General features: G+C 43.8%; 3 protein-coding genes across 5 annotated transcripts in view; 1 reads left to right on the top strand and 2 right to left on the bottom strand.

The window, feature by feature from the left end:
• The window catches only part of Zw10 (zw10 kinetochore protein), a 6,573-nt gene extending 556 nt beyond the window's left edge, over nt 1-6,017 (bottom strand). The window contains exons 1-5 of the mRNA XM_059269030.1: nt 5,828-6,017; nt 3,580-3,714; nt 1,335-1,436; nt 1,092-1,169; nt 762-937 (exon numbers count right to left, since the gene is read on the bottom strand). Coding sequence (XP_059125013.1) covers nt 762-937; nt 1,092-1,169; nt 1,335-1,436; nt 3,580-3,714; nt 5,828-5,932 — 596 coding nt within the window. The 5' untranslated portion in view covers nt 5,933-6,017. The remainder of the gene's footprint in view (nt 1-761; nt 938-1,091; nt 1,170-1,334; nt 1,437-3,579; nt 3,715-5,827) is intronic.
• Nucleotides 6,018-13,315: 7,298 nt separating this feature from the next.
• On the top strand, nt 13,316-14,005 carry Cldn25 (claudin 25). The gene has a single exon (XM_059266896.1). The coding sequence runs from the start codon at nt 13,316-13,318 to the stop codon at nt 14,003-14,005; it is 690 nt and encodes a 229-aa protein (XP_059122879.1).
• A 5,685-nt stretch (nt 14,006-19,690) lies between these two features.
• Nucleotides 19,691-25,526, bottom strand: part of Usp28 (ubiquitin specific peptidase 28) — a 62,119-nt gene continuing 56,283 nt past the window's right edge. For all 3 annotated transcript variants that reach the window (XM_059267818.1, XM_059267816.1, XM_059267817.1), the window contains 4 exons: nt 25,402-25,481; nt 24,757-24,880; nt 23,505-23,700; nt 19,691-20,839 (listed from right to left, as the gene is read on the bottom strand). In XM_059267818.1, the coding sequence (XP_059123801.1) occupies nt 20,664-20,839; nt 23,505-23,700; nt 24,757-24,880; nt 25,402-25,481 (576 nt within the window). In that variant the 3' untranslated portion in view covers nt 19,691-20,663. The remainder of the gene's footprint in view (nt 20,840-23,504; nt 23,701-24,756; nt 24,881-25,401; nt 25,482-25,526) is intronic.

Here is a 25,526-nt window from a genome sequence, read left to right as displayed (position 1 = left end):
CTAGGATTTGCTTTGAAATACACTAAATTTGAAAATCCAACATAGAAAATGTATGTCCTTTACAAACCCCTTCCTAGGTTTCATTCTAAGGCAAATAATTTAGAATGTGAGCTCACTCTCAGGAATGAGAAGAGAAAGAGAAGGGAATGAGGAGTGAATATGATCAAAATCTATTAGCTACATTGTAAAAATATCATCATGATATTATGTACAATATATGCTAATCAAAAAAATGAAAAACAAAAACCTGTGAAAAGGGCCAGGCAGTGGTGGCATACACCTTTAATCCCAGCACTGGGAGGCAGAGCCAGGAGGATCTCTGTGAGTTCAAGGCCAGCCTGGTCTACAGAGGGAGTTCCAGGACAGGCTCCAAAACTACACAGAGAAACCCTGTCTCAAAAAACCAAAAAAAGCCGGGCGGTGGTGGCGCACACCTTTAATCCCAGCACCTGGGAGGCAGAGGCAGGCGGATCTCTGTGAGTTCGAGGCCAGCCTGGTCTACAGAGTGAGTTCCAGGAAAGGCGCAAAGCTACACAGAGAAACCCTGTCTCGGAAAACCAAAAAAAAAAAAACCAAAAAAAAAAAAACCTGTGAAAAGGGAGATCACACTAAGAGGTAGGTTGGAAGATTAATAAATGAAATCCAGAAAAACTAATAGATTAATACATCAGTAAGTGAAATAGTCTTGTTTTTTAATACTAAATATTTAGGATGTATTCAGAGGCCAAAATGGTTCAGGCAGATTAAGCAAAGCAGTCCACCTGAGGTCAGCAGCACCTTTTGACGGCGGAAACTTCCATACAATCAGCTTCTGCCACTCTTCTCCGAGGTGGTAAAGGATGTTCTGCTTCTGGACAGTAAGCTCCATGCTGAGAGACTTCAACATTTTCAAGTCAAAGCATTTTCTGGATTTTAATAACTTCAAGCATTCCTGTGCCTGGTAGTAAAATGGAATCACTGTTAACATTTCCTCGAGATTCACAAAAAAACTAGAACCTACTTGTTGAACGACAAAGGACCAAAGGACACAAACATCACATCAAAAGCGAGACCAGCACTAGCGGCTCAGACTTCAAAGAGCGTGTATGTACCTCCTCCAGGTGCTGAGCAGCAGGGATGTATTTCTTCTTCGCTAATGCACTATTATACTCTTCAATAGCAGAAGAAAACTGAAAAAGGAAAAGTTTAGATTAGCAGGCATTTTCATTTCCAGGTCTTACTATTTTAAATGTCTGCTTGTAAAATGTGAAAACACCATTTTGTCAGGAACCAATCAGAAAAAGAGACAGCCTCCTCAGCAGCCAAACACCAACGTTCCAGCTGAGCTTACTTGCCTCTTGCAGTTGTTTGAGCAAATCCAGGACTACAGAGTCTCTTTCCAGCTGCTGCTTCAAGCTTGTAAATTCAGCAGTCGATATGTGAAGATCCCGACGGACCTAATTCATACATCAAAAGTCTAAGTACTTTTAAGTCATACCACATCAAAGGAATACAACACTCGTAACTTATCACTAAGCTTTAGTAGCACAATGTAATTCATGTTGAAATTTAAACAGCTCAGACAAATAACAACACTGAAGGTGATTAGGAGGGACTGTAAAGGTCCACTTAGTACAAAGCCTTACCCTATACAAGAACATCCATTCTCAGGTCGACGAGATAGCTCAATGGGTAAAGATTTTTGCCACCAACCCCGATGACCTGAGCTTGAGTAGCAAGCATTTAACACCCAAAACAAATAAACAAAAATCAATAAGGAATACCCATTCTCACAATACAGCCCTGGCTAGCCTGGAACTCATTATAAAGACCGGGTTGGTCTCCAACTTACAGAGATGTGACTGTGAGTCATCACCTTCTCTTAAGGTAAGCAGTGTCTTTCAGTAGAGAGTTCATCCACTTGGATTACTAGAAAGGCATCCCCATTGACAAGTGATTGTTTTGTTTTGTTTGTTTTTCCGAGACAGGGTTCCTCTGTGTAGTTTTGGTACCTGCCCTGGAACTCGCTCTGTAGACCAGGCTGGCCTCAAACACACAGAGTTCCACCTGGCTCTGCCTCCCGAGTGCTGGGATTAAAGGCGTGTGCCACCACCGGGCGACAAGTGATTGTTTTTAATGTTGAGACAGAACCCACTTCATTCTATTCCACTGTTTCAGGGCATCATTAATTCTCTCTCTCCTGTGTTTTAACTTCGCCCTACCTCATTCTTCATTCATGCATGAACCAAGTAACTGAGCACCTACAGCTCATGGGAAGCTCCTCCCACCAGATTTCAATATGTTGAATTTTCCACGCCTTTGGAAAGAATCCCCTCCACTTGAACAACCACCCTATTTCTCAGCAGTTGCCTTCTTCCTCTCCCCCTTCACACACATAAGCTTTTGGAACTGACATTTATGCTGTCTTAATTCCTCATCTCAGTCACTCTACACCTCGCTGTAACGAAGGTTTTAGCTCTACCAGTTCATCAATATTGTCCTTGTCAAAAACACTATTTTTCAGGTGGGGGGGTGTACGCACCTTTAATCTCAACACTTGGGAGGCTACACAGAGACCTTGACTCACTCACTCACTCAATAAAAAAAAAGAGCCAATTTTTCACTGCTCAAACAAAGCCTGTTTCATCAATACCAAACTAACACACCTCTTCTTCCCTCCCGCTTCCCTCTCCCTTGTTCCATGACCCATTCTCTACTGATCTTCCTCAGTTCTCTAAACTATCTGGCCATGTCTGGAGACATTTTTTGACTGCCACACTGAAAGAGGGCTGGCATCTAGTGAGTAGAGCAAATTTTACAGAAGGCCCAATTCAAGAAAAATCATCTGACACTTAAAGGTCTTGAGGCCAGCTGCAGATCTAAGAGAATGCTATAAAAGATGAAAGCGTGGTTGTGCACAGCGACACAAGCCTCTAGTCTCTAATCATAGCTCTTGGAGAAGAGGAAGCTGGAGCGTTCCAAGTGCAAGGCCAGCCTGGGCTACACAGTGAGCTCCAGGCCAGCCTGAGTTGCACAGAAAGACCCTGTCTCAACAAGAGAGAGGGAGGAACAAACATTCTAATTAGGAAAAGACCAAAGACCAAAGGAACTAGTTCTAAGCATTATCTGTTTTCATTCAAATGAAGTCCTCAGACTTTCTTTAATTAAAAAATCCACTCAAATATAAGACATTATTATCCTCACTAAAAGAAAAAGCACCATAAGAGGAAGACTATATGATTCTAAGTTTGAGAAATAGTTCTAATTAGAACTGAAGTCATCCTACAATCATTTGGTTCAATCTCTATTTACCAATAAGGAAATTAAGGCCCTGAAATGTTCCACAGAATACTTTTAGAAATCAAGAAGCTAAAAAAAAAATGCCTCCCTATATAGCAGGGGGGACCCTAGGATGACTGTGGCTTATAATAAGTTTTGGTTTTACTCAATTACTGGGCAAGCCTCAATGAAACATTTCACTATTAAGATAAGAATTTACACTGTATCAAGCTGATAACAGAAAAATAAATAAATTAAAAAAAAAAAAATAATGCCTCCCTAAGAAACCTAAACTTACCCAACACAACAATCTATTCTTACCTCACTCTCTATCCTGGATTTCAGCTGGTCGATGTCATTAGATAGCTTGTCCACCTGGGTAACCAGGTCCTGTGCACTCTGCATTGTAGGTAGGAATTCACTGTACTTCTTGCTGATCATATTGCACACCTCACCCTATAATACAAGATAGAGGAAGTGTATGACAATGAAATGAATTAGGAACTTCATAAAAATATACAGCATCTTACAATGTTAGAACTTTATCTAGTTACCCATAGCTTTCCCTCCAAGCAATGTGTTTCCTTCAAAAACATTTCATTCATCCTTAAGGATCTCATACATTATTAAAATGTAGAAAGACAACAATTATCAAACCCCAACAATGCACAAGATTTGTACAGACTCTAGAAATGAGAAAGATGGAGTCAAAAGTTTCACAATGAACTGTATCTGTGTTCAAAAATTTTAATCATCTACCTAAACATACATATCCATAATCTGTATACCTTAATTTACTAATTTCCATCTTCTGGATAGCAAATTTTTAAGAGATAATCTTAAAGCTCTTCAAATGATTAGAAGGATTGGGGAGATGGCTCAGACAGTAAAAGCACTTGCCACCAAAGATGACCCGAGTTCAATTCCTGGGACCCACAAAGTAAAAGGAAAAAACTGACTCCCAGAAGTTGTCCTCTGACCTCCACACATGCACCATGGCATATATGCACCCACAGACACACACACATAAATAAATAAAAAATTTAAGCCGGGCAGTGGTGGCACACGCCTTCAATCCCAGCACTCGGGAGGCAGAGGCAGGTAGATCTTTGTGAGTTCGAGGCCAACCTGGTCTACAGAGCAAGATCCAGGAAAGGCGCAAAGCTACACAGAAAAACCCTGCCTGGAAAAAAAACCCAACCCACCTCCCCCCAGAAAAATTTTTTTTTAAAGTTCCCTTAATTCAAGGCAACTTAATGCCTTCTTGAAAACTGCACTGAGTAAATTATGCTTGCCCATACACTAATTCCTTTTAGGGAGGAAAGATTCTATTTTCCAACCTGACCAAAATACAGGGCTGAAATTGCAATACTCCAGCAGAGTTACAAAGTATTCCAGTACAATGAGAAAGACTATCTCTCAGGAAAAAAAAAAAAAAAATCAGGCATCTGCTTTATTCAGGAGGTTACATTTGAGATGGAAGATTATATATATATATAAATACATTGAAAGAGTTAAAAAATGGAGAAATGGCAAAATATGGGATACGGGAGCTGGGGATGCGGGAAATATGCTTATCTGAGGCACAGAAAGTAGTTCTCAGTTGACTTAAGACAAGTTTGGGGGCTGGAGAGATGGCTCAGAGGTTAAGAGCACCGACTGCTCCTCCAGAGGTCCTGAGTTCAAGTCCCAGCAACCACATGGTGGCTCACAACCATCTGTAATGAGATCTGGCACCCTCTTCTGTATACATAATAAATAAATAAATCTTTTAAAAAAAAAAAAGACTCAAGTTTATGTATAAAAACTAATAGGAAAAGTTGGCTCTGAGTGCAATGTTCTCTTCCTAGGTCATTAAAAAGGTCATCAAAAAAAAAAAAAAAAAAAAAGCTTAAGCCACATTACAGAGATGCCATTGGCAAGAACACCTAAAATTAAGAAAGCCATTTTTTGTGTCATCCACTGTTGTTAGGACGCTAGCTCCCTGAAGTCCAGACTTACTCAGGGACACGTCATTTTAAATGAAAGCCACTGAAGATGTGGCTTGCCAGGTAACACCAATACGAAGTGAAACTGTGGCTGTGTGCTGCAAATCCATGCAGGCACAAGATATGCTCACCAGCACTTGGCATGCCTCAAGTTCCGTGCGTGAATTTAGACTTTTATAAACATATTCAACCGGTTAAAAAAAAAATCCGAGGATGACGCCACAATTTTCCTAGAACTATTACATTCATCCATAAATGAAAGAGTGGGTGGAGATGAGCAGCCAGATAGGGTGGCTTGTCCTGTCCTCTCTCCCAGCCCTCTCTGGACATCCGGGCTTCCAGTGCCACCTCCGGCTCCGCTGGTTTCTTCAGTCGGCTTCATCCCAATTCACTCTTGCTCAACTTAGCACGACTCCCCACCACTGTACAGCCACGGCCCCTTCCTCCTCACAGTCCCAGGCCTTGGTGGCCGCTCTCTAAGCAGTCCCCACACTTCTCTCGCCTCCGACTCAGGGTTCTCCCCATTAGTTCCGCACCCGGATCTCCCCAGCTGCAGCCGGCCGCCGGTGGCCCGCCCTCACCTTGATCTCCTCCACCCGCCGGGTCAGGCGGCTGATTCGAGTGCCGAGATCCTCCTTCTCCAAGCTCCCCGAGTGAGCCAGGACTTCCGTCACGAAAGAAGCCATCGCCACGAAACGTCCCTACACCGACCAGGTTACTCCAGCTGCCAGCGCCGCAGCTCGCGTCCCGCCCGCGGCCTCACCGCGTGGCCTGCCGGGAAACTGAGTCCTGTGGGGCCCCGCGCTCCAGCACAGGAGAGAGTCACACTACAGTTCCCAGCAGGCCCCGCGACTCCTGGCATTGGGTGTTTCGGCAGCGTCTGGGAGCCCCAAGACTGCGCAGGCGTGATCTGTTCCCTACTGGTTTTCAAACGTCTTGTCTCTTCCCGCCGGTTTTTTGTTGTTTTTTTTTTGTTTGGTGTGTTTTGTTTGCACTAGAAGCTGCGGAATGTTTCACCTAGTAAATCTTTTATGAACCTCCCTATACTCCATAACGTTCTCCTGTGAAATGATCTCCCCAGATACTTAGGGAGTCATCTCGCTCTTTTTTGTTAAATATTCATTCATTGGGCGCAGCAGCTGACTTGAGTCTACGCGAATTTTGCCCTCTGGAGTTGTGCGAGCGGGAAAGCGGTATCATCTCATTATTAGAGAAACCTTCCCCGCAATTGCAAGCAATATATATATTGCTTATGTTGTCTCATACTAAGTATACTCATGCATGGATGTGGTACCCATTTATACTTAGGGTAACGGTCCTGTGTGTACTAAAAACATTCCTTTGTTAAAAAAAAAAAAAAAAAAAAAAAAACTTTTTCTTAGGATTTGTATGTTTGAAGCCCGACATAGTGGTGCAGGAGGATCTCTGTGACTTCGAGGCCAGCCTGGACTACACAGAAAAACCCTGTCTCGAAAAACCAAAACCAAACAAACAAACCAAAAGACTTACATGTATGAATGTTTTGACTGTGCCCACGGAAGTCAGAAGGAGGAAACAGATACCCTGAAACTGGACTTATAGATGGTTATAAGCCACCATGTGGATGGTGGGAGTTGAACCCAGATCCTCCATAAGAGCAACCAGTGCTTTTAACCACTGACTAAGCCATCTCTTCAGCCCCTAAAACAAGATTCTTAGAACTTCTATCAGAGATTACAAACAAATTACAGCAAAAGCTTTTTGCCAGGCGGCAGTGGTGCATACCTTTAATCCCAGCACTCAGGAGGCAGAGGCAGGCAGATCTCTGTGAGTTCGAGGCCAGCCTGGTCTACAGAACGAGTTCCAGGACAGGCTCCAAAACTACACAGAGAAACCCTGTCTGGGGGCGGGGCGGGGTGGGGGGAGCTTTTTTTTTTATTGTTGTTTAGGTTTAAAGTTTTTGGGGATTTATTGGTTTTGATTTGAGATATGGTCTCTAGCCCAGGAGGGCATCAAATTCACGTCTATCCTCCTGCCTCAGCCTCCTGCATACAGGGATTATACACTTGCTCCACTATGTCCAGATATCAGGAGCTTTTAAAAAATTGTTTCACTATTGAGAGTCTAGAAAGATGGCTCAGTAGAGTACTAGCCTTGTGGAGGACCCATCTTCGGGTCCTACATCAGGTGGCTCAGAACCACCTGTAATTCCAGTTCTAGGGAATTTGATGCCTTCTTCTGACCCCTGAGGGCTCCTGCCCCATACATGATGCACATATATACACTGAGACACATACACATAAAATAAAAGAAATATTAAAAATAATAAACTTGTTTCAATATTGAAATCTATTGCATACTAGAAGATATTCACAATGTATCATATGATTCTTTTTCTAAAAAATAATAATAATAAAATAGAGGTATAGTCCATGTATGGTGCCACACACTTTTAATCCCAGCACTCATCCCTGAGGAGGCAAAGACAGGTGAATATCCATGAGTTTGAGGCCAGCCTGGTCTACATAGTGAGCTCCAAGCCAGCAGAGCTACAAAGTGAGACCTTGTCTCAAAAACAGAAGTGTGTGTGTGTGTGTGTGTGTGTGTGTGTGTGTGTGTGTGTGTGAATACACTGAATTCTTTGGGTGGACTTTAGTGGCTTAGGCTGTTCATTCATGTCTTTTTCTCTGTCTTGTGTTGTTCTGCAATAAACATGTACTGCTTTGATTAAAGCATCTTTCATTCTTTATAAGATATCACGTGAGACCTGATGTTAAGTAGGTGCTGACCCCCAAGGTCCATGGCAACGACGTGTCTGTAGAATAGTCAGCTAGTACTAGTTCATGCTCCATGAGGAAAGAGAAGGAAACCCAGGCTGAGAAAGCAGGTACTCGAGGGTGGCCATATTGTCCTTGGAAAGTATTTCTCACTACAGAACTAAACCAGCCACCATAGTGGCCCTCTCAGCCTTACTTTGAATTCTAACTGTTGCTAACAATAAATGCCCAGTGACAAAAAAAAAAAAAAAAGACCTACAGATGAAATTCTGTATTAATAACACTTACTTAGGAATACTATGTGGCAAGTCTGTGCTAGGTTTGGAGACCCCAAAATGCAAATTAAATGCTCACAAGAAAACACAGTAATTATTATTTTCAAAGTAAATGAGAGATAGGAAGGGCATAGTGGGGAAGATTCTTCAGAGAATATAACAAAATTACAAATACAAAATTAAGTTCTGCTTTTGGAGGAGGCTTGTACAAGTAATAAGCCTCAATGCTTAATTACTTCTTGAGAAAATGCAAAGAGCCAGGAAATACGGGGCTGGAGAGATGGCTTGGCAGCACTGGCAGCTCTTCCAGAGGACCTGCATTCAATTCCCAGCGCCCACATGGCAGCTCACAACTGTCCTAACTCCAGTCCCAGGAGACATGATACCCGCTCCTGGTTCCATGGGCACTGTATCCATACACATCAAAATAAATAGCCAGGCTCAGAGGCAGGCAGAGGCCTAATTTCTATAGTTCATGGCCAGCCTGGTTTGTGTAATGAGTTTCAGGCCGGGCAAGGGTTACATAGTGAGATTCTGTCTGAAAAAATAAATGAAGCCAGGCAGCGGCGGTGGTACACGCCTTTAATCCCAGCACTCGGGAGGCAGAGCCAGGCAAATCTCTGTGAGTTCGAGGCCAGCCTGGTCTACAGAGCGAGATCCAAGACAGGCACCAAAACTACACAGAGAAACCCTGTCTTGAAAAAATAAAAAAAATAAAAAAAAAAGAAAAAGAAAAAGAAATGATTAGTTTTGATTTGCATTTCCCTGATGACTAAAGATGTTAAACATTTCTTTTGTTTGTTTGTTTTGGTTTTGGTTTTAGGTTTTTGAAACAGGGCTTCTGTGTAGCTCAGGCTGTCCTGGAACTTGCTCTGTAGAACAGCTTGTCCTTGAACTCAGAGAGATACACCTGCCTCTGTCTGTGGAGTGCTGGAATTAAAAGTGTGCACCACTACCACCACCACCACCACCACCACCACCTGGCCGAACATTTCTTTTAAGTATTTCTCATCCATTTGTGTTTCATTTTTTGAGAACTCTCTGCTTAAATCTACATCCCATTTTAAAATTTGTTTTCTTGGTGCCCAGGTTTTTTTTCTTTTTCTTTTCCTTTTTTTTTTTTAAGTTCTTTTTATATTTAGATATTAACCCTCTATTGGATGTGCCTGATATAATGGTGTTCTCTATAAATAAATAAAATTTTAAGTTAAACATATAAATAAATAAGATGCAGAACAATAGAAGATGACACCAGACATCAACTTCTGGCCTCCATATACACATGCACATACATGCATATGCTATGCCCACATAGACACACTAAAACGTGAAAAGAGATCACATTGGTCAGACACTTATGACTTTAATGTGACCAGTCCCAGGTTTCTTCTGTGTCCTGCCATAAAGACAAGCTCTCAGCCACATGCTGTGTCACTGCTGTGGCTGGGGACAGGAACATGAAGTGTCCAAGTCCAAGCCCCTTGGCTCAGGTGCTCCATCTGTCGTCCACCAGCCAGCCAGGAGACCCTGGTAAGTTCCCTAACGTGCTCTACAGTGTGGGGTGAAAATTCAATGCAAAGCACCCAGCCCAAAGCCTGGCATTTAGCCGCACTCAGGAAGTGCAAACCATTTCCCTTCCCATCAGGTCCTGTGGCTTGGAGGCAGCAGGAGACAGAACTGGATGCTGAGAGGGTGGGGATGTATTTGCAGCTGCCTCCTTAGCAGCTACAGCACAGCAGAGGGAGCATTTCGCTCCAGGAGTGCACTGAGTCGGGGTAAGCCATCAGGGACACTCACAGGGATTGAGGAACATTAATTCTGAAATTAATATTTCTGGGTTTTTTTGTTCACCAAATACCATATGACAAATGTATTAAATGTGTAAAGACACAAATGAGAGAATTAAAAGCTACCCACAAATCTAACATCAATATAACAAATGATTAACATGTTATTTAAAAAACAGAGATGGGGAGAGCTGAAATTTATTTTACACGTACGGGTGTTTTGCAAGATTGTATGTCTGTACACCGCCTGCCCGCCTGCTGCTCAAGGCAGACAGAAGAGGGTGGCAGAACCCCTGCACCTGGAGTCACAATAAACAGTTGTGAACTGCCACGTGGGTGGCGAGACTCAAACCCCGGGTTCTCTGGAAGAGCAGCCAGTTCATGTTCATAACCACTAAACCATGTCTCCAGCCACAAAAGAGAGTTTTTGAAGACAATGAAATTGCGTTCTCTATGCGCTGCACGACCTGGCCCCCTCCTTTCTCAGTTAAGGACTTCAGGCTCCACTCTGCTTCTTGTCTACTATGAGAGGGAACAGCACTTTTCTCACCCCCAACCACCACGTTATGTCATGAAAATTTCCTCTACAGGCTGAAGAGAGGGCTCCATGGTTAAGAACACTTGTTCTTGCACAAGACCCAGGTCTCCAGTTCTAGGGGATTCAATGACCTCTTATTGCCTCCTGGGGTGCACCTACATACATGCAGGCAAAACATACACAGATAAATCTTTTTTTTTCCCTCTGGTTTTTCAAGACAGGGTTTCTCTGTGTAGCCCTGGCTATCCTGGAACTCACAGAAATCTGCCTGCCTCTGCCTCCCGAGTGCTGGGACTAAAGGCATATACCATCACCACCCAGCTAAAATAAATCTTTTTTCTATAGATTTTTTTTTAAAAAAAAGATGAGGTTTAATATAGTGAAGACTGCCCTTGAACTTCCTCCTTGTCTCTGTCTCCTGAATGCTAAGCTCAACCACACCTATTATTATGTGTTGCTCGTTACGCAACCAAAGGCTTTGTACCCAGAAGCATTCTACCCAGCTAAGTTCCCAACCCCCGACAATATCACTTAAAATTGTTCTGTGTATGGATGTTGTCTTAGTTAGGGTTTCTATTGCTGTGAAGAGACACCATGACTATGGCAACTCTTTTTTTTTTTAAGTATGTCGTATTTTTATTGAAAATATTAGTCTACTATCCTAGCAACCATTTTCACTTATAATGTCAAGTTACATGCTGGAATTAGCCACTCTATGCAATACCTCCAACGCTACACAGGAAACACATAAATTTTATATAGTTACAGTATTAAAGCCAAATATCTGAAGCTTTCTTTCAAACATAATGTGGGACTAGCTGACACTCTCCATGTCATAGAAAAAGAAAATTAAGCAAAAGATGAATATAAAAACTCTGCTTTCCAAAACTTCCCAGTGACCCCAAATATAAGATATATAAACAACTAAGATTTAGTTTGGAGATCTTGAATGCTCATTAAATGACTATAATAGACACTGGGGCCATGATGCTATTTTCTAATCATCGGTGCAAACGATGTCCTCAGGATACCTTCAGTGTTTCCACTTACAAGAACACCTGCAGGAAGAACTCTTGCTTACACCAAACTAAGGCAGAAAAGAAACAGTATGGTGGTATAATAAGGCTCTAAGACTATGGCAACTCTGGTAAAGAAAAACATAAAATTGGGGCTGGCTTATACTTCAGAGGTTTAGTCCATTATCTTCATAGTGGGAAGCATGGAAGCAGACATGGTGCTGGAAAGGTATCTGAGAGTTCTACATCTAGATTGACAGGCAGCAGGAAGAGAGACTGATAGTGGGCCTGGCTTGAGCATCTGAAACCTCAAAACCCACCCCCAGTTGCTGTGGGATGTTCTGTATGGCAAATGTGTTGCTCTGATTGATTTAGTAAATAAAACACTGATTGGCCAGTAGTCAGGCAGGAGGAAGTATAGGTGGGACAAGGAGGAGAAGAATTCTGGGAAGTGGAAGGCTGAGTGAGAGACACTGTCAGCCGCCGCCATGACTAGCAGCATGTGAAGATGCCGGTAAGCCATGAGCCACGTGGCAAGGTATAGATTTATAGAAATAGATTAATTTAAGCTATAAGAACAGTTAGCAAGAAGCCTGCCATGGCCATACAGTTAGTTTGTAAGCAATATAAGTCTCTGTGTTTACTTGGTTGGGTCTGAGTGGCTGTGGGACTGGTGGGTGACAGAGATTTGTCCTGACTGTGGGCTAGGCAGGAAAACTCTAGCTACACCCAGTGACATACTTCCTCTGACATATACCTCCTAACAGTGCCACTCCCTATGGGCCTATGGAAACCATTTATATTCAGACCACCACAGGTGTTTTGCCTGTATATGTGTCTGTGCATCACGTGTGTGCCTGATGCCTATGGAGGCCAGAAAACAGTGTTGGGATCCCCTGGAACTGTAGTTACAGACAGTTGTCAACTGCCATGTGGGTGCTGGGAATTGAACCCAGAACCCCTGGAAGAGCAGCCTGCTCTCTTAACTGCTGAGTCATCAACATCACTTTAAAATGACTGTCTTATAGCAACCAAAATGTATAATTATTAGTGTTTCAATAGATTTCCTAAAATAAATCTTTCTATATAGCCACCTTAAAAATATATAAATTCTGGTGAGATCTGGGTCAAAGTCTATACACATTTAAAATTTTTAGTTACATTTATTCCTACATGTGTGCACATGCGTAGAGGTCAGAGGACAACTTGTGGTAGTCAGTTCTCTCCTCTTACAATGTGAGTCCTTGGGCTTGAACTCGGGTTGTCACACTTGGCAGCAAGCACCTTTACCCACTGAGCCATCTCCCTTGCCCCATATATTTAAAAGTACACAAATGAAGTCACCTGGTCCTCGGGAAAGATAGTGTCAAGGTATTCTCCAGAACACCATTTGGGTAATCACAGGGGCCGGGAGGGACTTTGACTTTACAGATGTATTTATCAAATACAGTGACCGCTTACTCTATGGCTATTGGCTTCTCTCATGGGACCCTCCTTCAGAATCCTCCCCACTTCTGATCTTGGCCACGCCTCTAGTCCCAAACATTGACAAATCCCCGACACCTGTCTCAGCTGCTGCATTGAAAATTGACCCTGGAGTCCTCTGGAACCCTGAGACTGTCCACTCCAGCCTCCCAGGAAGTCATCCCGGCTCACCAGTCCCCGAGCTTACATCCCCTTCTGCAGAGGGCACAACCATGGCCTGGAGTTTCCGTGGGGGAGTCCAGCTTGGAGGTCTGCTCCTCTCTCTTCTTGGCTGGGTATCCTCTTGTGTCACCACCGTTCTTCCCCAGTGGAAGACTCTCAATCTGGACCTGAATGAAATGGAAACCTGGATCTCGGGACTCTGGGAGGCATGTGTGAGTCAGGAGGAAGCTGGCACTGTTTGCAAAGCCTTCGAGTCCTTTCTGTCTCTGCCCCAGGAGCTACAGGTAGCCCGCATCCTCATGGTGGCTTCTCATGGGCTGGGACTGGTGGGACTTCTGCTCTCTGGCTGGGGGTTGGAATGCTTCCAGTTTCACAGGCCCAGAGGAGTTTTGAAGACGCGGCTGTGCCTCCTGGGAGGGGCTTTGGAGGTATCAGCTTCAGCCACCACCCTCTTTCCAGTCTCCTGGGTGGCCTATGCAACATTCCAAGACTTCTGGGATGACAGTGTCCCTGAGATTGTGCCGCGGTGGGAGTTCGGAGATGCCTTGTTCCTGGGCTGGGCTGCTGGGCTTTTCCTAGCTCTGGGAGGGCTTCTCCTCATCATCTCTGCTTGCCTGGGAAATGAAGACAGACCTTCTCCCTGGACGGCTGCAGCCACAGCTCCACCAGCGTGTGCTCCAAGAGAGGGATTTGATGGTGCCCTCCACCTCACACCAAGACCGGTGAACCAGGTCATCTAGAACTAGAGTCTGCCCGGAAATCTCTACAAGAAAGGAATGTCAGGAGGCTCTTTTCCCTACCCTTCATCGATTTGTTGGAAAGGAGTGGTCACTATCTGATTTGTCAAAGATCTGATTATCTTGGTGATCTGGGTGCTTCACTTAATAAAAATCAGGACAGTTTCTTACACACGTTTATCTCACTTGAAATTTTATTTATACAGAAACGTTTTCAGCTGAGGGTAGTGCTATGTGCTTGTAATTTCAGCACACAGGAAGCTGAAAGAAATGAGAATTAAGGCTAACCTCGGTGCATGGTGAGATCCTGTCTCAAACTTTTAGGAAAAAAAAAAAAGTTGATCATGGTGGCTCTCACTTGTAATGCTAACACTCAGGAAGCTGAGCCAAGAGATTGCCCGAAGCTCAAAGCCAGTCTAGGTTACAGTGTTGGGAAGAAAAGAAAAAAGAAAAAAAAAGAAACAAAACAAAAAAACCCTCATAGTATTAATTATATACTTAATCACTTTACTTTATATAAAGTTGGAGTCACCAGAGATAAGAGACATCATATGTTTAGCTAGAAATGTTGATGATGTGTTGGCAAAGAAAAATTATTATTGGCCCACAATGGCCCCTAGCTAGCATGGCACTCCTCAGGTGTGAGATTCGAATCATAAATCTCTGCTGCTTTTAGATTGCCAGTGTTCCTGAAGGGCACTGCTTTGCTTTGTTTCTGCTACATCATGAGGCAGTGAATGGTCCCATGTTTCTCACTAAAAGAAATGGTCCCTGCGAGTGAGTAGTAAGGTGCCCAAGCTTTCCCATTTGTCCAGGACTCGGTATTTCCACCATGAAAACTAGCAAATTCACAGGCACATTGGGGGCAAACTGGTCACTCTAGGATGGTTGTGCCTATCACCACCCAAGGTGGACTTGTGTGTGCAAAGAATTCTCAACGCCACAAAAATGTTTTCTACCATATGCAAAAAAAAAAAAAAAAAGCACAAATCTTTTATTAGGGAAGAGGATTTGGCTCAGTTAGCAGAGTACTTGCTTGCCTAGCATACAGGAAGTCCTGGGTTCCATCCCCAGAACTACATTAGAGTGGATGTGATGGTGCATGCCTGTGATTCTACCTACCATTTGGGAGGTGGAGGCAAGTTCAAGGCCAGCCCAGGCTACATGAGACCCTGTTAAAGAGAGAGAGGAGGGGGTAAATGGGAGAAGGAGACAGACAGAGACAGAGACAGAGACACACAGAAAAAGAGAGTGAGAGACTTTATTGCTATTGTATTATTTGGGGCTGGGGAGATAGTCTAGTTGTTGGAGCATCTGCCTAACATGTAAGACCTTGGATTTGATCCCCAACACTATAAAATGAACACATTTGTCAAAGCAGCCCAAGCCAGTATCCTTTTTCAAAAAGCTGTCTTCCCAGGCTGACAAGATGGTTCAGTGACTAAAGGCACTTGCCACCAAGCCTGGTAACTTGAGTTTGATCCCAGAACACACATAAAAGTAAGAGAGAACAGACTCCACAAAGTTGGCCTCCACACACGCGCTGTGCCATATGCATGCACCACTCCTCCAACATCATACACACACAATAATAATAATAATAAAATTAAGAAAAAAGATGTTTAAAAAAGAAATGGGTGTGGTGATGCATTCCTTGAATGAAGGTGGTCTCTGTCAGTTCAAGGCTAGCCAGGGCTACATAAAGATACCTCGCTTTAGAAAAAAAGGAAGGAAGGAAGGAAGGACGGACCGACACTCCCTCCCCTAAGGCGTCTGCACAACTCTAACTTCATTTCAACAACTTCTCCCTTCCTGTGGGAAGCAGGTCTCTGGGAATCTGGACTCTCTGGACAGGTTCTTTTCCTTTAGTGTGTGCTCAACTGTGAACCAACACTTACATATACAGAGGCAAACATCAGGAGGGAAAAACCTCCAATTAGAGTGTGTACACCACAGCTTGTTCTGTCCTCTGGTCAATCAGAAAACTATTTCTGATGACTATTTTTCTCAATAGGTTCAAAGTTTGGTGGGTCAAGTATCAGTAAGAGGTGAGGCTCAAATATCCAAGGATTTCCTGGTCCCTACAGTATCTGCTTCATAGAACTACCACTCATCCGTCTGATCATTTATTCTTTCATTTAACAAATATTTATAAGCACTTACCATGTTCCAGGTGTTGTGCTGGGAACCAAATGCAAAATAAGACAAACTGTTTTCAGGGTCCTCGTTCAAAGAACACAGACGTTAAAATAAAACCACTCAAATCGCCGGGTGGTGGTGGCACACATCTCTAATCCCAGCACTCAAGAGGCACAGGCAGCAGGATCTGAGTTCAAAGCCAGCCTGGTCTACAGAGTAAGATCCAGGACAGCCAGGGCTACACAGAGAAACCCTGTCTTGAAAAAACTGGAAGAAAAAAAAAAGTAAAGCCACTCAAATCAATGTACCACCACACAGTTCAAGAGCACCCAGCAGGAGAGTGAAGTCTTCAGAGCCACAGCTGGGCACCCGGAAGAAGTGCAACCGTTGAAAGGTAGGGGTGGAGTTCAAGCTGAAGAGGGAGAAGAGGATGACAGGCTGACAATGTGGGAAGGAGTTAGACCTTGCGGCATCCTCGGGGTCCTGGTAAAGATGCTGTCATCTCCTTTCTCAGTATCACAGGAAGCCGACCCATCAAGCCTCAGGCCCGCAGAGAACTCAGCCCTCCGACGGCAGCAGTCTCTTGCACGGCCTTTCATAAAGGCTTGTCCCTGTCACACAACTGGCTGGGGCTTAAGAGCTTTTGCATTCTGGGGAGGTCTTGAAAGGTTCTTCAGACTAGAAGAGCAGATGTGGACCTAACTATCCATTTTGTTAACATGGGAGAAATGAGGCAGCAGACCTTCGGCAGTGAGTAGCTAAGTCAAGATTTGACATTAAGGATGCCTCTCTGAAACCCATCCCGTGTTGCCAACACATGGGCACCTACACGGCCCACCACACCCGAGGACTCACACTGAAAATCCTCCTTTGCACTGTTTAGCCCAATCAGGGTCTCTGCAGACAGCTGGTTCACCTGTGCCTGCTGTGGCTCTCTGGTCCCTCATCTTAATCCCATGTTTGCGGTGTTGATGACCTTTGTCATCAGCATTCAACTACGGCTTTCTCTACAGAGAAATGGACACCAAGTAAAAGTTGTGAGGAAAATAGCCTGCCTCCTCAACTCTCCTTCTGAAGAACACACGGCACAGGCTGATAAGCATGGGCTAAGGAGAGGGGCTGCTGCTTGACATGAACAGCACATTATTATTCCCAGGAGGGACTCAAGCTACTCAACGGCCTGCCTCCGTGGAGACTGTTCACCAAACACACTGATTTTTATCCGTTTTGAGGGCCAAGTGAGAATTAGAAACAGAACTAATTAAATCTTTAGAAAGGACTTTTCTCACAGGCCTGTAAATTGATCTAATTGAAAACACTTCTTGGGCTACTGATGTAGCTCTGTGGCAAACCACTTGCCTGACATTGCTGCTGAGGCCTTGGGTTCAATCCCCAGTATGGCTCCCCCCCCCCCAAAAAAAAAGAAAAACTATTCAATATCACACAGAAAGATAAAAGTCCACGTTTCATGTCTAAAGCTGTTTGGGGAGGCTGATCTGAATGAAACTCCCTATGTAGCTGAGATGACTTTGAACTGAGCCTCCTTCCACCACCTCCAGTGTTTTCAGGCTTGAAACCAGATTTACATGCTGCTGGGGATGGAACTCATCTCACCTCACGCATATTTAGCACTCTGGATCAACTACAGAGCCACGGTGGTCTCAGGACCCTGGAGGCTCAGCTTCTAGGATATAACTCTTGTGGCTAAGAAGATAGCAAAGGCCAAGGGTCTGAAAGATGGTCTGTCTTTCATTATATAGCCCTTGCTAATTGCTTCATCTGTTTAATGTATCTACCTTTCTTGAAATACATGGGGTAAAAAATGAGCCTTAATGACTCAACTCTTTTCCCCTTAATTATTTGAAGTGCTAGGACTTGAACACAGGAGGACCCTAAGAAAGCCTGTCAAGTGCTCTAACACTAAGTCAAACCATCAATTAAGTCTCCTTTTGTTTTTAGCAGACTTTTGTTTGTTTTTGAGACAGGGTTTCTCTGTGTAGCTCTGGCTGTTGCGGAACTCAAGATAGCCACTTGCCTCTGCTTCCCGAGTGCCGGGATTAAAGGCGTGCGCCACCACCGCCTGGCAACTAACAGTTCTAAAGGGATCTAACAAATTTCCCGTTGACCATATCTCCATGGCACAAACGGAGGTAAAACACTGCGAACACTTCCGTCCTTCCCACTGGCGGCCTCCTCCTCTCACTTTCACCCTCAGCATTCTCCCCAAATCTTTAAAACACTAAACTGAGATGCCACATGCTTCTAAGCTGGCTGCTCAGGAAGCTGGAGCTAGAAGACCCAACTCTGAGGTGAACACAGATCACAGATCCTATTCTCAGAGTTAAGAGCCAGTGAGATGCTCTAGTGGGTAAAGACGCTACACAGCCTGAGCTCAATCCTGAAAACCTGCAAAATGGAATGGAAAGCCCAGCTCTCACAGGGTGTCTTCTGACCTCCATGGGCATGTTATGGCATGGACACACCAGCACAATAAATACAATAAAGTTTACTTATATTAGAAGCATTTTAGGCTAGGAGCAGTAGCTTATACTGTAATCTCAACATGTGAGAGGTGAGGGGGGACTATTGCAAGTTCAGGGCAAGCCTGGGCTACATAGTATGTTCCAGGCCACCCTGGCCCGGGCTACAGAATAAGACCCAGTGTCAAAAAAATTTTTTTAGAGTTGAAAGCCAATAAGAGTCCAACAAAACACAGAAACATTCTAAGTCATAGCCAGAGAGCTGCTAGAAAGTTACATGGGGATACATGCCTGTAATCTCAGTATCAGGGAGATAAACACAGTAAAGATAAGCAGTTAGAAGCCAGCCTCTGCTACAAAGAGTTTGAACACAGTCTAGGCTACGTCTCTCAAAAACAAACATCAACAGCAAAATCTTAGTTTGTGAAGCCCAGTAAGAAACAGGGAAGTAGAAAAGGTAGCCAGCTACACAAGATTGAGAAACTGTGTCAGCACTCACCTGGTGATCAGGCTGGATCTAAATAATGCAGACTACTCAGCCATTGGGGTGTGTGGGTGGGGTGGGTAGGGAGAGAGAGACAGGGCAAGGCAGGGCTGAGTGGCTAGGAGCACTTGCTAACCCAGTGGTTTTCAAGCTTCCTGACGCTTCAACCCTTGAATACAGTTCCTCAGGTTGTGGTGATCCCCAACCATCATTTCGTTGCTCCTTCATAACCAGTTTTGCTAGTTATGAATCATAACGTAAACCTATGTTTTCTGATGGTCTTAGGTGACCTCTGTGAAAGAGTCACCCAACTCTCAAAAGGGTTGTGACTCACAGGCTGAGAACCGCTGCGCTAACTGGAGTTTGGTTCCCAGCATGTAACAGGTAGCTCACAACTCCGCTCCAAAGAATCTAATGCCATCTTCTGGCCTCTGTGGGCACTTGCACACATGGATACGCATCCACATAAATAAACTTCTGAAAAAAGAGTGAAGGAAACAGAAAGGCTGAAATCATGAATTCTATGGAGTCCACTCATCCAAAATGGGAAACACGGATTTCAAAAAAAAAGGCCATACTACACTCCAAAGGTAAAACAAATACTTTTATTGCACATTTATAAAATCTGCATAGTTGTATTGTTCTTCCCTCCCATGATTTTTCCACTAATCCTTAAAATTTGGTTAAAACATGACTTTCCAATTAGAAGTTCTTTAAAAATGGATTTCTCTCTACATATACATACAGATAAATGTTCTTTTCTTTATACAAATTCACATCCCTTATTTTCTAAAAGTGGGGGGGAAAGGAGGATCAAAATGTTCTGTTAGGCCAGGGTAGCCTTAGACACCTGCTTCTGATAATTTTCAGAGTTTTGCTTAAATGATTAATAACTATTACAACATTCCTTGGGCAGCTTCACAACACCACTGCGCCGAAAGCCCACGATGCTTTCTTTTCTTTCACTCAGGACTGAACGTGAGGTTTTCTGGTTTATATAAACATAAACAGACCTAAAGGTGAGGCAGCTTTCCCTGGCTTGGCGGTGCAGCCTCAGGTTCCACCCACACGTGGAAGGGAGGGCTCGTCAGTTCCCCCTTTCGTCACTGTCAAGAGCCGCGCAGAACTTCTATCTCTAATTTCTGGTAGTTAAGGATTTCAGTGTCATCTGAACTTGACAAAATGACTAATAACTGCTCCTCCAGTTCAGTTCTGGTGAGTCACCCTTCTGCTGTCACAAATACCGGGGCCTGAAGGGCAATTTAAAAATGGCATGAGGCTTACACAAACCCAAGTATTATGGGAGATTAAAAAGGCAATTCAGGTCTTCTGGGACAATTCAAAACTACACTGCACTGGTCTTCAGGGAAATAGCTCTCATGATTCTGTACCTACAATGTACAACTTTATCCTTAATCCTTTGAACACACATCACGAGAGGGGTAAGGGTCTGACTCTGCTCAGCCACCCAGTCCCCTTCTCCAGGATAATCTGCAACAACAGGCGGCTGGAACAGGCAGGCGACCAGAGACCAGGCTGAGTCATGACGGTGAGGGGCTTATTTCACTGTTACTGTCGAAACTCCTTGAATGGACTCCATGACAGCTGCAAACCGGCTGCAAAGGTCATAGGGAGAATTAGGTCGAATAGTTGGAGGCTCTTTCAAGATGATGATTTCCGCAGAAGGATCTAGAAGTCTGGGTAGGAACTCCCCTAAGCACAGCTGCAGATTTTCTGTAGAGGGAAAATGAATGGTTACATCCACAGCTAAAAAGATCTTAGTGGAAACTCAGAAGCCTGCAGCTATATAGGAGGGCTTTCAAGCACCCAACATTCTAGCTCCAACAGCAAGCATCCTGCTGCAGCTAACAGATGAGGATGCCTTTGGGGCTCAGCCCCTCCCACTGTAGCTGAAAGCCCACACAGGGCTGCATAACTGAGTTTATGTCCATGTCTGTTTATGTTGGATGGGGAAGGCTGTCATGAACAATTTGGCAGCAGTAAAAGGTATATGAACACATCAATAAAAAAAATCAGCTCAAAAGCAAACATGTAATCATGACTTCATTGAAACCTTGGTTCCAAACACACATTGTGCATACAGTCAATGCCAATACACGCTGCCAAGCTTGCCATTCTTATAGAAACATTAATAATTTAATCACAGAAAAGACTTTTTAAACATTTTCCTACCATTATTTGATGCATGCAAGCATCAAATTAGGGTTATCTTTGGATTGGATTGTTTGTAGTAAGGTGTTTGATTTTAAAAAAATTGAGTTGCTGATTTGTTTCATTTAAAAAGAAAGCATTAAGTGAACTTTGGCTTGGGATCAGATCAGAATTTCCGTCACTTTTGAAACGGCCCTCAATGTACCTCTATCATTTTATACTACATACATTATTTGTGTAAAGAGGTGCTTAGCACTGACATTTATAGAATTAAAACCAGGTTGTTCAGATGTTCTAAATCCTAAAGTATCAAATATTCAACCAAGATTTAACCCTTTCTGTAAAAATAAAGCAATGCATCTCATGAACATGCAAATTTGTTATCATCTTTATAAACGGTAAAGGTTTAATTTGTGTGCCTATTTTGGCATGCCTATATACCTGAGGTGCATAAAACTTCCTGAGTGGGACCAGTGAGACAGCTCAGAGAGTAAAGTGCTTGCTGCACAAGCCTAGAGCCTTGAGTTTAGTACCCAGAACCCAGGTCAAGATGAAAAGAGAGGACAAACTCCACAAAGCTGTTCTGAGTTACACACATGTGCTAGGGCACACGCACCCCCCCATATACACCCAATAATAATAATAATAAATGAAAATGTTTTTTAAGTAGCTTGGCATGGTAGAACATGCCTTTAATCCCAGGTTTCAGGAGGCAGAGGTAGGCAGATCTCTTTTGCGTTTGAGGCCAGTCTGGTTTACAAAGTGAGTTTCGCTGGGCGGTGGTGGTGCATGCCTTTAATCCCAGCACTCGGGAGGCAGAGGCAGGCAGATCTTTGTGAGTTCGAGGCCAGCCTGGTCTACAGAATGAGATCCAGGAAAGGCACAAAGCTACACAGAGAAACCCTGTCTCGAAACACCAAATAAATAAATAAATAAATAAATAAATAAATAAATAAATAAATAAATAAATAAGAATAAAAACAAACAAACAAAAAAGTGAGCTTCATGCCAGCTAGAACAACATAGTGAGATGCTAACTCAGAACAAAATCAATCAAACGACAGTTCCATGGGTAAAAAGGAGGTGCGAGTGACCTAAAAGCCCTGCTTTAGGTCAGGCCAGTCAGAAGCAAAGACCTACTGGCCAAGTAGTAAAGCTATTTTGCCATCATGGTTGTGTCTTCTTAATAATCATCATCTTAAAACTTGAGAAAGTGGATGTCATGCTCTGAACCACAGACACAATGATGCTATTGTCTTTCAAGTGCTTAAATATACTAGTGTCCATAGAGAATTAAGCAAAACTATAGATCACACGTGGTCTAAAGAAAAACAGACAAAATAACAGCAATCGTTTATTACAAGATTTAGCAATAAATCCCGTATACTACAAGTCATTAGGCTATCTTTACACGAGTGGAAATGAACAAGAAGGATTCCTATCAGAGTATACACCTTTCAAGTCAACTGAACCCACCTACAAAATACTAGCTTTAGCATCTCTCAAGATACTGAAGTAATCAGTTAATAATATTCTTATATACTATAACTTCAAACCTCAAGAAATTTAAAGAGCCATCAGATAATCATATTCTGCATAAATATATTTTGATTTTTGGCCGGGCAGTGGTGGTGCACACCTTTATTCCTAGCACTTGGGAGGCATAGCCAGGAGGATCTCTGTTGAGTTTCGAGGACAGCCTGGTCTACAGAGCGAGACCCAGGCAGGCACCAAAACAACAGAGAGAAACCTTGTCACAAAACAAAACAAAAACATTTTATATACATAAAATTTTTAAACTATGAAAATACAGAATTTAGCAGTTGGAAAAATAACAGAAGACTACCGTTCCTACAGAGCGCTGACTGTTTTAAAACAGGGCTTTGGCTGGAGTATAGCAAGGCAGCAAGGTGCTTGCTCAGCATGGCCCTGGGTTTAGTTCCAAGCACTGCAAAAAATTAAAAAGTGACGACAAAGTCAGTCACAGCTCTACCGGACTTGCTAGCTGACCCTGGAGTGGCTTCAGCAATGAACTAACTGGCTGAAACAAGGAGGTGGAAAGGAGTAGAGGCCAAACTCACAGACTCTCTTTCCAAGGAGCACATCCACGTATCTTACTGAAGATGTTAGGGCTTCTGATCCCCTAAAAGGCTTCAACAACCAGTGACACTAAAGAGTTCTCAGATACACCAAGTCACAGACATGCTAAGCAGTGCCAGGGACATACCTGCAATGTCCTTCCCCAGGTAAGAGCACCAGTGGTTCCTCATGACCTCAATGGCATCCAAGTCATCCTTGGAGATGTCATTATTAATGATCAGGTGGATACAGGGAATGATCAACTCGTTCATCACATTAATGCCCTCTGTTACAGAGTGGTCATCATTTGTTTCAAACAGAGAAGCAGCCTTGGCATTCAGCTCCTACAGATAAAAGGCAGAGAAGGGGAGAACGCTTGGGAGAGTGTCAACTTAGTAGGAATCTAAGCCAATGGTCACACCAAAATCACCTAACTGACGTGGAGGACATTGGTTCCCACCCCAGAAGTGCTGACATAGTTAGGATTAGGATGTAGGTGACCTGGGCCCTGGGACTTTATAGCAACTCCTGTAAAGATTCGAACGCACCCAAACTTGTGACTCGCTGGCCTAAACTTACAAGTCAAGGTCATATCTGACATCTGTTTCTACCCAAAGACCTATTTATTTAGTGGTCCTCAACTTTCACTGACCACTAGACCCACGCACAGAAGACTGAAACCCAGACTGTTCCCCAAACTGGTCTGAAGGCCCTGGCTATGGGACTCTGATACACAGAGGTTGAGAGCCGGGGACAGGAAGCCTAAATCATCCCTAGTACGGCAGCAGCAAGGAAGGGGCGAGGACAGTCAGCAAAGTAGCCAGCCCTGCCACACCAAGAATTATCAGAAAATGAGGATGCTGAGGAAGGATAAACCCACCAAGGACATCTGGAGAAATGAACATACAGGGACGATCTCTAAACCGGCTGTCTCTTGACACTTCCATGAAGAACTAGCATGGCAGACACTCCCGGGCAGGCTGACAGGATTGCACCTGCCTTTCCCTACAGTGCCCAATGCCAAGGAGGGAAGGCGACAAGGTTGGCAAGACTACTCTTACATCCTGTGACCCTTCATACGACCGGAGTATCTGTCCCGAAAACTCATGGGCTAGGTGACCCTGGGAAACATCCCATTCTTTCCATGCATTCACTGTGGCTCAGTATGTGGTGGGCTTAGAGGAAACAGCTGACCAGAAGAAGGCTCTGTGCTTAATAAACTCATACCTAGTGGGGGAAATATGCTAAAAGCTTTAATGCAGGTACATAAGAAGGGCAGAGACATGGCATGGCTTGTTCAACTTGTCAGGGGTGGGAAAGGAACGATACAGTGAGAGAGCAAGACAAGAGGAGGGAGGCCGGGAGGGAGGAGAGATGAAGGTTTTGTAAGTGGTACAAACCAGAAGGCATTTTCTGCGGTACAACGCGATTACAGACTCCTTCACACCCCTGCGGGGCCCCTTCATCAGCAGGGCAGCATTGCTCTGGTAGGCATACACCAGATAGGACAGTGCTTCCTGGTACCTAGAAAACGGGAGAAAAGCCACAGCTAAGCTCTCTTTCACCAAAACCTAGGGCTTAGCTCTCACTTTTCTGCAATGAGAATATATTTGGCTATAATATGGTGTACTGGGAAAAGCCTGGGGATCAAAGACCACATGGAACCTCAGCCTTCTGTATACTGGCCAAGAAAGGGAAGGCAAATGAGGAAACATCTTCAGGCCTCAGGTTTTCTCTACCTCTAATACAAAGAAAGGGACTAGCTATTCACTGTGGCCCATGTCAATCAAAACTTCACTTGCCAGTCATGAAGGGAACCCAGTATAACATTCTCTCCTCAATAATAAACCCATTACTACGTGAAGGACCCAAAAAAAAAAAAAAAAAAAAGTGGGGGGGGGGGGCGATGGATGTGTAGAGCAAGGCTGAGCATGGAGGTGGCTGGGGTATATGACAGAGGGGGGAACTTGTGGTGACTTCTGATTATCCCTGGTGGGCATCAGTGTTCTCACTAGCAATGTCAGCAAAAGAAAAGGCCAACATACTTTCCTTTTTGAAAGAGTTCTAGGCCTGTTAGGAGGTAGACAGACACCTTTCGGAACAAGCTGTAATCTTCATGCCACCTCTGCAAAGGGAAGACCACCATTAATGACTCATCTCAGGACAAGCA

The sequence above is a fragment of the Peromyscus eremicus genome, chromosome 7, assembly GCF_949786415.1.
Source record: "Peromyscus eremicus chromosome 7, PerEre_H2_v1, whole genome shotgun sequence".
Lineage (NCBI taxonomy): Eukaryota > Metazoa > Chordata > Mammalia > Rodentia > Cricetidae > Peromyscus > Peromyscus eremicus.
The sequence above is the reverse complement of the archived record's forward strand: the minus strand, read 5'-3'. Positions and strand labels throughout refer to the sequence as shown.